The sequence below is a fragment of the Puma concolor genome, chromosome B1, assembly GCF_028749965.1.
Source record: "Puma concolor isolate L17-30 chromosome B1, mPumCon1.1.hap2, whole genome shotgun sequence".
In the NCBI taxonomy this organism is placed as follows: Eukaryota; Metazoa; Chordata; class Mammalia; order Carnivora; family Felidae; genus Puma; species Puma concolor.
Genome location: NC_141670.1, coordinates 70,356,741 through 70,368,758, shown reverse-complemented (window position 1 = coordinate 70,368,758; position 12,018 = coordinate 70,356,741). Strand labels below are relative to the sequence as shown.

Sequence of the window (12,018 nt, the reverse complement as noted above, 5' to 3'; positions counted from 1 at the left end):
GATCTCAGATTTTCCACAGTTCTTGATAATAACCTCTTTATGCTTCAGTTTCCTTTTACTCAGCTATAAAATGGAGAAAAGATGCCTATCTCACAGAGTCAGTATGTTAATTAAATGGAATAATGATACATATATACAATGCTTAAAACCAGTCTGAGCCTCATAGCTGGACTCAATAACAGTTTTTGGTGACTCTTGACTGCCTCCTTGCCAAATGGCCTGCTCTCTAGGTCAGTTCTCACTGATGGCTTTGCAGAACTGACAACATATATCATCCTCCTCTTGAAAGTTCCTATGCCTTAGACTGTGACTCTGCACTAAACTGGTTTCCTTCTTACAATTTTAACCCTTCTAGTTCCTTCACACACACATACACACACACACACACACACACACACACACACACACACACACACAGAATTAACAAAAGGAGAGGGGCACCTGCTTTGCTCAGTCCGTTAAGCATCTGACTTTGACTCAGGTCACGATCTCATGGTTCATAGGTTCAAGCCCTACAGTGGGCTCTGTGCTGACAGCTTAGAGCCCGGCACCTGCTTTGGATTCTGTGTCTCCCTCTCTCTCTGGCCCTCCCCCACTTGCATTATGTTTCTCTCTCAAAAATAAAGAAAAATTTAAAAAAATTTTTAAGTAAAAAAAATTAAAAACAAAAGGAGAATGTTTTGAAAATGTCCTAAGACAGACCTAAATTTCCACAAAATACTACTTAACAATGCAACAACAGCAGCCAATCAGTTTTTCTAAAATGGAGGAAGGGAAAAGCAGTAATCAGAATGAAGGGATCAAGAGTATTGAGATCCTTATCAAAAGGAGATAAGTTATAAGAAACCTGTAGGATTCTGAGTCATTAAGTTATGTAGATGGCCAATATTTATTACTCTACAATACCCAATCTTAATTAAATATTTGCAAAAAACTACTGGAAAGAACACAAGAGAAATGGTGGCCATAAGCTACATGGCCAAGGGACCAATGAAACACAATGTGGAATGATGGAACTTCAGTGTGGAAAGAAGACAAATTTTTACCATCAACAGATCCCAGGGAAACCCAGTTCCAGCCTCCAGGTTTTAATAGTTGTAAGAACTTGGATGAGTTCCTTGGCCTCATCAAACATCAGTTTATCCACCTCACAAATACGAGAAGACCATTCACCTTGAAGAGCTTTTCATGGGTTTCCTCAACAAATCAGTTCTATGATTATTGCAGAACTGAAGAACTGAAAAATTACTCCTTCGGAAACTAATAAAAGAGCTGAGGGACATTTCTGAATATTTCCCAAAAGAACACAAAATTTTGTAATGTGGTATTATACTTGCCAAATATAGCATTGTAGAACTTAAACTCTGGCTTCACAAAAACTCAAGGTACAGAAAATTCCTTAGTGTCAGACTTCTATAACTCAGTGTCAGTCTTAGATAACCACTAATGTGATTTGATAAACTTACCTGTAACAAAAAATCAAAGAGTGCCAGCTTAGACCACTCATGATGATGTATTTCAGTACAACCCCATTCAGGTTTGGGTACTCGGCCATTCTGCCAGCACTTCTGTTTCAATGACTGTTGGTAAGTTCCCCAGGTGAGCTTAACAGAAGAGTGAGTCTCATTACTTGTTGGAGATAAAGATGAGTCCCAGAGAATGACAGGACAGGGGCGGCCATCTACAGAATCCAAAAAACAAACATACTTTAGCATGATATTAACTCAGTATGTGCCTTCAGACAGTCACTCATAGCTTTAATCTCTCACCTACCAAATGCAGGAGTTTGAGTAGATGATATTTCATGGTCCTTGCTGGACAATGAAAGGAAAGCTTTTTGAAACAGGACGCTTTATAGATGTGGCCCAGCAATAAGCCACTAATCACCAATAACAACGTCCTCTGGTTAATGTGGTTTTACTCCACATCTAAAAGCCAGCTACCACGAAAAAGGAAAGAAGCCAGGCATTTATAATTGTCTATTCAATGTCTGAGTGGAGCTGCTATTTGTAATAACAACTGTCTGATTTTCTGAGGCCACAGAAAAAGAATTTTTAGAAGTCGCAAATTTAAAAGTGAAATTGTTTGGTTCACATCAGTCACTATATTCTCCAAAGACACAAAAAAGGAGCAAGATGGAAATTTTTTTCTTTTCTGATGGAAACAGCACTCTTCATAATGGACGTTTATTCACACATAACCTCACAAAGTGCTTTTAAGCAAATGTCATTTCTTCAACTGCATCTGTATAGATGATGTTTTCAAAAAAATCTGTCACCCTAATTGCTTTTGTCTCACTCTTGATAGTTTAGAAATTCCACTGCTAAACTATATAAAGAATGATGAGCCTAAGTGAAGTCATCATAAATGGAAAAGACCATGAAGGGTCCATTAAATGACACTTCAAGCTTAAAACCAATAACATCGCTTTCAAGCCCCCGTTTCTGCCAAGTAAAGTCACTGAGAGATGATGTTAAGTGATTTTGCTTATCACTTAAAAATAAGAATTATGCTCTTGGGAAAAAATAAATAAATAAGTCACAAAGTGCTAAAAAAAGCCCACTTAACTCATTCTTAACAGGCCTGGACAAGAGAAGCCTCTGAAATTATGACTGGAATGTCTAAGACACATCACAGGAATTTTTAAAAGCCCTTTCACATAACCTGAGAGATACTCAATCTATAACTGTATTCCTTTTTGTTAAAGACATTTGTTTTACTATCTAGCTTGTTTGCCTTCTTGTAGAGTTCCTATGTCTGTGTGGTCTTTACTACAGGAAACCATCATCTTCTACAACCTCTCTTGAATTTGCTATTACAGTGACCTCAGTAATGTTAGTGGCATTCACTTAATCATTCTGATAACCTGCATTCCAGTTTAGCTCAAAAAAAAGTCTTCCTCCATTTAGCCTGGCAATTTAGTTTAGACCTGGGTATGTAAGAAGTCCTTTATATTTTGGAAATTATGTAACAGTCATTGACACACAATTTAAAAAAAAATAAATAAACAACATAGATCCAAACTAAGGAACTTCATCTGTAACATCAATCTCCCCTTTTTATTTCCTTTGACTTTCCTAAATGATTTGGGGGCTGCTGGGACCCAACTGTCTTCTTAGATAGAAGATAAATATAATTTTAAATGAATGTACCCCAAATACTGCACCAATGTAAAAAATCATAGTAATAAAATTCACATAAAAGCAGTCCATCATGCAGTGGGAGACATGTAGAGACCAGTGTAATCAAATATGAGTGGAAGACACAACATAGCTTTCAAAGACACACGTACTTTAGATTTCTAAAGATAAACACCAAGAAGTTCTAGCCATCAGTGTCCTTAGATAAAAGTTACACAGATAGCACTTTAGATTCTGAGGGCTAGGAAGTACTCAAAAGGGAGTTGAAACCTAATACTGAAGCTCAACAACACAAATCAATACAGGAGACAGGCCAGCAGGTTCCTCAGCAAGTCACAGGAGGCCCTCAGAGAAACACGGAAATGATCTACATAAACAATTGGAACAGTTAACCTTCTGGGCTCTTTTCCTTTCCCTTAGAAACATTTGTTTCTTATTTTTAAAGCAATTAAAAGCAAATCTACTCATTTCAGGAAATGTGGGAAAACATCAAAATGTAAGGCTAAGAAAACAAAAATCATCTATAATCTTCTGTCCCAGTAATTGGTTATATTATTTATATACTGACCTCTGGTATTTTCCCCATCCCTTTCTTTTCACCTAAAAAAATGGAAATTGTTTTTAGAAATTTAAGAAGTATAGCTTATGATCAGAGCCTAGACTCTGGAATCCAACAGATCTTTTGAATTCTGGTCACATTACTTCTTAGCTTTGTAACATTAGACAAGTTAAGCAACCTCTCTAAGCCTTGCTTTTATCCTCTGAAAAAAAGGGGGGTTGGGGGGTGGCGATAACACGCCTTCTAAAACTGGCTTTTAGGATGCATTTAAAGTCCTCAACCTGATGCCTAACATATATGCACATCCCAGAAAGCTTTTGCTGTAACTATTATTATTATTACACGTTATTACACATATACATTATACAATTGCACAGTTCATCGGTCTTCGGCTGCCTTTATTTGTTTTTTGAGTATCTACTGTATGCCAAGCATTGTTCCAGAAACTCCAAATAAGAAAATTAATAAATAAATGCCCATTTCTATTTATTTTCTTAGGGTTTACATTTCCACCAGGAGAAAGAGGCAAACAGGCAAAGAAAATAAACATTTGGGACTGTCTTGTATATACAGTGTGTCACAATTGTTTTACTAAATATTTTACCACAAGAGTTTCTCTTATAATTAAATATTTTTAAGTACCATCACTTTAACTGCCATACAATAATCTAGCCCAGTGGTCAACAAACTGTCAAAGGTAGATAGTAAAGTATTTTAGGCTTTGACAGCCATCCAGTCTCCATCACAACTATTCCCCCAGCAAGTGTTCAACTCTGCTATAGCACAAAAGCAGTCAAAAACAATATATCAGCAGATGGGTGTGACTGTGTTCCAATAAAACTTTATTATTGACATTGAAATTTGCATTTCATAGAATTTTCAAGTGTCATAGAAATGTTATTATTCTTTTGATTTTTTTCAACCATTTAAAACTGGAGAAAGCATTTGTAGCTCACAGGGCATTCAAAACAGGTGAGGGGCCAGCTTTGGCCCACAGGCTGTAGTGAATCAGCCCCTGATCTAGTCTATGAGCATACTGTATTTCATTTACCATTTCTCTACTTTAGCACATCGAATTATTTGAATGATACATTTTCTAAACTATTATTTTAAAAGCTGTTCTCAATCTTCCAAAGGGAGCTTTAAGCTGATAGGAATAATTCATTTTCGATTAGTATTCCGGGTTTTTCTCCACATCCATTCACGTCCCCTCAGCAAAATATTTTGAGTACTGACTATAACATAAAAACATTCCATCCTGCTCTGCTGGAAATCCATGCACCTCAGGCAAGGGGGATTTCTAGAAAGCAAGAAGAAAGTAGGATGAGTAGTACCTCTCAGGCTGAGCGTGGGTGGGGTGGGTCCCATCCACAGACTGGTCTTCTTGCTGAGTCTCTGTGCATATGGCCCTTGAGATAACAGTAGTCAGTATGGCTCCAGATCTCAGGGCTATGAGTACTACTGTGAAAATAATTCCACTTTTTATAAAATATGGCTGTTAAAAGAATTAAATGAACTTTGATAGATCTGAAGGGATGACAGAAAAATAGCCTCTGAAAACAGTAAACTGGTTAAAGCAACTTACCCTGAAGTGTTTCAGAGATGAGGGACATTCATCTCTTCACATTCAGGTTTGTCAAAATGATGCAGTACTGTACTCTCTAGAGAAATCTTAACAGTGAAGAGATAAAATTTTAACTGTCAGAGTGGTGAGAAAGCAGGTTTTCAAAGATATGTGGGTGTTCGTGTGAATTAAAGGTTATACAGCTGCCTTAAAAATGAGACTTGCCAGAAAACTTATTTTTTTCCCCAAAATCTGAATATCTCCTCTACTGCTGGTGTTCTCCCAAGTCATTCTTTATTCGAAAGACAAAGAAGACATTCTTCTGAAAAGATGAACATGAAAATTCACCAAGAATGTGCCATATACAATCTCCTTTGCCTGGATTTATGAAATACCCTCCACTTGGAACATTGACTGCCTAGTTTTGTTGAACTAAAGGTGAATGCTAAGCACGCTGGGTCAAGTTGTGAGTATCTGTCTGCATTTCTCCCTGGGCAAAAATTAGTAAAGATGTCCTGAGTTCTGAAATCAAAAACCCTTTCTACCATATGGGCCAAGTTCCAAGACTGCTCCAAGGCTCCCCGCGAACAAGACAAAAAGGGAAGTAGCAATTCAGGTTCAGAGTCCATCATTAAAAATGACTACAAAACCTATCAAAGAAAACAAAGGCCAATCAAAACTTGAGACTCATCTTTGTTATAGGAAATGAATTCTGCCAGATTCCACCACAACTATCCACAACGCATTGAAGACAAACCTCAATGTCTTGGATCTCTAATTGCTAAAAGCAACTGTTGGTGCTGGTGTAATGCCAATGATGATGTAGCAGGTGTCTAGTTGTTAATGATCCCTTAAGTACTGGTTGCTCTAATTTTTTTATCCCAGTAGGGTTTTGGCAATTAAAAATATTAGGCTGAAGGGAAAAAGCAGGTAAGATCTCTTGGCTTAGAGTTGGTCAATGTGAACAAGTCAGTGAATGTGAGGGAGGATAAAACAGGAACACAAGATTCTGGGACAGCCTTGAGGAAGGAGGAAATTTGGAGGATTCGATGAGTCCTTCTGCCCAGGGTTTCAAATGTTGTTAATTTACTTATTCAAAACACAAATTTTTACAATGGTCCCTCAATTGTCCTCAAATAGACCTATTAGTTCATGGGTTTCAGACAGAAAGGATTCAGCGAGGCATAGCAAACACAGAGGACTTGCAAGGTCCCCAGGTCAGGCAAGGCCCAGGCCTCAGACAGTTTAGAGTTTAGTGGAGAAAGACAAGTGTGCACACAAATGACAACCAAACAAAAATATCTGCCAGTTGAATGAGTGTTTGAAGGGAACGAGTGAAGGACTAACATAAAGACTGAGCTTTCAGTGCAAAGTTAAGAAATGAAGAAAGGCTATACCCTAGAATAGCTGTGTGCTGAAATGTCACAATTAATAGGGGAAGAGATTTAGCTGAAAAGGAGCTGAGAATACGAGGTGTGGTAGAAAAGGAAATCACAAATGTTGATTCTATCCCTGACTTATCACTGGTCTCCACAGGATGTGAGCCAGGTCCTTCAGTCAGCTTGACTGAGGCACCGAGTTCCCCAAGGTCTGAGAAGAGTACCTTCCAAATCTATCTCAGGGGTGGGTGAGAGTCTAATGATATACTGAAAAATACAGCACTGTCAAATATTTAAAAGAACCAAACTTAGGTTAGGTTTTTATGATTTAAAAAAAAGAGAGGCAGAAGAAAGGCAGAATTCTTCTGTCTCTCTTTTTTTTTTTTAAATCATAAAACCTATGCATAGGTACATATATAGGTATAAAACCTATGTATAGGTTCTCTATAGCCAACCAAATCCTGATTACAGGGACTTGTACCAGAAACAGATTTCTGGGTGATTTGTAACACTCTTATTCAAACAACCAAAAAAGTATTTATTTACTTATATAACTGTTTTTCACTTTATAAGTTGTTTTCTCTAGGTTGGACTGAGTTAAAATAATCTCCGTATTTCCTCAAGAGTTAGCTAAGTGTGAAGCTGAGGAAGCAGGAAAGGAGAATGTCTTGTGACTTCCTCCATCACAAACTACTTAAATAATCTAAATCATCAGTTCTGCTTTAAAAACAAAGTGTCCTTCTCTGTTCTGAACAGACTAATGGACAGGAACTTCTGCTTTCTAGGTCTGCTCTGGACTGCCACTGTATAAATGAAAACTCCCAGAAAATTCCTATCTTGATATTCCATTTAGAAAACAGAAATCAAATGTGACTTCCGGCGGGGGGGAGGGGGGTGGGGGGCAGGTTATGATGGAGCCAGGCTCCACCAACAATCATATTTTGTGAACAAAGTCCTGGTCACATTAGGGTGACCCAGTCCTGGGCAATTTATAATGTAGATAATAAGGTAGTATTTATTAATGTAGATAAAAGAGCCATGAATTCCTGCCCAGGGTGACCTTCCTACAATGCAAAACTCATCATATCACTCCTCTTCTTCAAACCCTTCAATGATTCCCCATTATCTGCAAGATAAAGTCCATGTCCTTACATGACATAAAACCCAGCCACTCTCCACAGACCACAGCTTTATCTTACTTCATCCCCACCCACAACCCTCCCAAACCCTAGTCTCCTTCTGAACTCTGCAGTTTCCTAAGCACCTCTGCCTTCACAAGTTTTCCACACCTCTATTCTCTCTACCCTTCCAACACCCACCCCATCTCTCACTCCACCCACAGCGACTTAAGATCCAGTTCTGACATTAGCTCTCTGGAAAGTTTTTACAATGCTCCACCCACCACCCTATGCACACATTCTGGGCTAAATTTTCCCTCTCTATGCCTGCAAGTTCTCCTAAAAATATCTCCACTGCAGTCTTATTATACCCATTTTATATGATACATCTGCTTAGCTGTTGCTACCCTCCAAGCTGAGAGAGCTCTGTGAGAACAGGGAATATTTCTTAATCACTTTTGGACCTCCATCTCTTGACATGATGTCTGCATGAAAGCAAGCATTCAAAAAATGTTAGTGAATGAATGAATGAATTTTTCAGAATCCCTCAAGTTTTATCTATAGCTCTGAAGATCCAAGGAATAGTCAATTGTCTCAGAATCAAAGTTTGGTTGGTGTGATACCCTTGCAGTAAACAGTGATTTCATTGTCCTCACTCTAAATGAGTTAAGAAAGATTAGAGAGAAACCTGAGAAACGGAGGTGAGGATATGCAGAGATTTCCATGACCAGGTTCTATCCAGCTTGTGCTCAATAGTCACTCCATGTTTCCATAATCCTGTGAGTCACTGGAATAATGAAAATGGGGGTGGTGGAAAGACCCACCGGCCTCTCTCCTCCTGACCCCAGATCACTGTCATGAGAAGGGGAATAGTTAAGGCATCACGGCTACATTCAGGAATCAGACTGCGGGACAGTGGGAAAAAGCAGGTTACAATCCCAATGTGTGATTAACTGGGAAAGCCCCAGGCTACAACCTTGGAGACTAACACATGATATGAAGGGCTTACGGGAGATAGTATAGTACAGTGATGAAGAACAAGGTTATGGGGTTCTTCCAACCCCACTACACATGACCTCTCGACCTTTGGAGGACATGTGTTATATTCGGAGCCTCACTTTTTTCCACAGAAAATCTGTCTAATAATATCTGACGCATGGGGCCATTGCGAAATTCAGTGACATAATAAATGTAAAGTGTTCAGTGTTCCCCAGATGGTAGATATCGTTACAATCCACTGTCAACTCCAAGCACTTTCTTTAAATGGCCATGTTAGGTGCCTGTTTACTTAGTTCAAGTAAACATTAATCCAGATAAACAAATTAAGAAAATCTAAGCAAATGCATCACAAAGGGCTAAATCAGCTTTAAACCTGGATGAAAATAAAAGGTAACATGTACTGAGCCTTATGATGTGTTAGGCACTTTTAGAAATATTTTTTTACATGTCAACTCACTTCATTTGCACAACTTCATGAGCTAAGCACTGTCCTCATCATTATTTTCACTCTCATCATCCTTAATATACTAATGAAGAAACAAGGCTCACAGCGATTAAGTTAATTTATCCCAGGTCACACAGCCACTTGATTCACAACTGGTATAGAATCAGGATTCAAACTAGAAGTCTAGATTGCTAGTTATTATGAACTGAATTGTGTTCCTCCAAATTTATATGTTGAAGCTCTCAGTACCTCAAAATGTGATTGTATCTGGAGATAAGGCCTTTACAGAGGTACTTAAACAGTGCCTGGGTGGCTCAGTCAGTTAAGCATCCAACTTTAGCTCAGGTCATGATCTTGTGGTTCATGAGTTTGAGCCCCCCATTGGGGTCTCTGCTGTCAGCGCAGAGCCTGCTTCAGATTCTGTCTCCCTCTTTCTCTGCCCCTTGCCCTCACCCTCTCTCTCTCAAAAGTAAATAAAACATTTTAAAAATATTTTTAAAAAGAGGTAGTTAAGTTAAAGTGAGGCCATATGGTAGACCCTCATCCAAAATGACTGGTATTGTTATAAGAAAATATCAGAATTCAAAGAGACACCAGCGATGGGCACACACAAAGGAAAAGCCATGTGAGAGGAACAAGATAAGGTGGCCATCTGCAAGCCAAGGAGAGAAGTCTCAGAAGAAAGCAAACCTATGGACACCTTGATCTTAGATTACCAGCGTCCAGAACTGTGAGAAAATAAATGTATGTTGTTTAAGCCACCCCGCCTGTGGTATTTTGTGACGGCAGCCCTAGAAAACTAATATGACAATCCACACCCTTAACTACAAAGCTATTTGAATTAGAGAGCTCACAGCTTCTTCCCCATGTTTAGAACAGTGCTTCTAGAAAGTAAATGCTATCAATTACGACTGAATATGACTGCAATATTTGTCCATTCACTAAAATCAGAATGAGGCTGTCTAGTCCTTCTGCACCCGTGTGGTCCATAGACCAATCTAAAGACGGAAACAGATTTAGTACTAATGGAAGGATCATAACCTTGAGCTCAGGAAGGTTCTGAGCGGATCCTGAAGGTTCTGAGTGGATCCTGAAATCAGTGGCAAAAGATTCGGGCCACCGAATTCTCACACAGGCCACTGGTGCAGCCCCACAAAGATTCTTGACTTTTGTGTTCACCGATGTAGCCCCCAATGACTAGAAGAGCAGCTGACACAGAGTAGGTGCTCAATAATGTATTTCTTAAAAGGAGACAAGACGAATGTGAGCAGATTGCATGGAACTGAGGCACGTGCATGTTTTATGCTGTGGTAACTAGTCATGTCCTTTCTATCGCAGCCATGTGTGGGATCAAGGGACAAGGTGCAGAGGCCTGGCAGACAAGGTTACCAGGTCTCCTCGCTTGTCTATGAAGGTATGTAGTGAGCAAACAAGAGGACATTGGAACAGAGTGCTGCTTGGAGGGGATGCCAGCAAACTTGTGTTCGCCAGTGAATTAAAGTATTAAGCTGACCAGCTCAATTTGATTGCTAACGATAAAACCTTAGGGCTTTTCTGATAAAGAACACAATCTTTTCCATCCAGATTTTTAACAATAAAACGTGATTCCTACACTCCCAAATAAATATTTTAAGGAAGTTGGTACATACGTCCAAGATTTTTAGGATTTAGAGTCCATGTGTTTCCAGGTTGTAGGGACAGCTATATTATGCTCATTACTCCCTACACAATACTTCTGTCCTCACCTGAGACCCTAAAACCACATGAAATGTGCAGGTGCTGTCCCCCCGCTCTGGCAACTGCCCCATCACTCAGCACATACAGTGCTGTGCACATGGACTCAAAAAGAGAGTGGAAAATACACACTGGATTTCTCCTACTTTATAATAAAATGAGGCAATGCAAGTTGGGAAACAGTGAGCAACTAGGGATCTACAATGAATTTATATGGAAGTTGGTGGGGTGCCTACAGTTTGTCATCTAAGCAGCCTTGACATACAGAATTCCTGGAACCAGGCTACCTTAATTCGGTATGACAGCTCTGTGGCAGTAAGACAGCATTCTAAAAATAAAGCAGACATAATGCATCTTCCATGCTGGGCATGAAAAATAGTATAATGCTTAAATGCTACCAAAATGGTGTCCCTTGGGATTCATTCACATTACTGTGCAGACCGCTAAGGAAGTTTGGGCAAAGCTGCTAAATCGAAGATCACAGAGGGGTGCTGGATCTTCTTATGCTCTTGACTTTTATATGAATGCAGTCTGCTTTTCTAATCTTAGATAAACATTTTAGAATATGTTGTTAAAAAAAATTAAATGTATCAGCACCATATAGTATCTGGTGACCTTTGAAATGATTTAAGATTTTTGCAATAGTTTGGCAGAAAATACACTACTATGTTCAGTCATGTTTGCATCTACATGATCATTTATGGTAAAACAAGAAAATCTGGTAAGCATTGGTTTGCATTAAAAAAAACCAAAAAACAAAAAGCTTGCAGCAATGTTCAGAGTGATATGTCCTACTTTTCTTGCATAAAAATATCATCAATGTTAAATTGTTGAATTGAAGAAAGAAATTAAGTAGACATGTTGGTGTAGTGGCAAATTAGAAATCACCATGCTAAAATTTGCCCATTTTTGCCACTATCCCATAATTATACCAAGTTATATCTGAGAGGCAATATGGGTTAAGAGAATCAACTTGAGGAGGCTTTAGTATCAGAGAGAATGGTTACAAATTCTAGTTCCATTGCTCATTAGCTGTGTGTCCTTGGACAAGTTTCAGGATTCCCGTATTTAAAGTATCAG

At 38.8% G+C, this 12,018-nt stretch overlaps 1 protein-coding gene across 2 annotated transcripts in view; it reads right to left on the bottom strand.

Moving 5' to 3' along the window:
• The window catches only part of GASK1B (golgi associated kinase 1B), a 48,593-nt gene that overhangs the window by 28,437 nt on the left and 8,138 nt on the right, over positions 1 to 12,018 (bottom strand). For both annotated transcript variants that reach the window (XM_025922336.2, XM_086703991.1), the window contains exon 3: positions 1,467 to 1,681. In XM_025922336.2, coding sequence (XP_025778121.1) covers positions 1,467 to 1,681 — 215 coding nt within the window. The remainder of the gene's footprint in view (positions 1 to 1,466; positions 1,682 to 12,018) is intronic.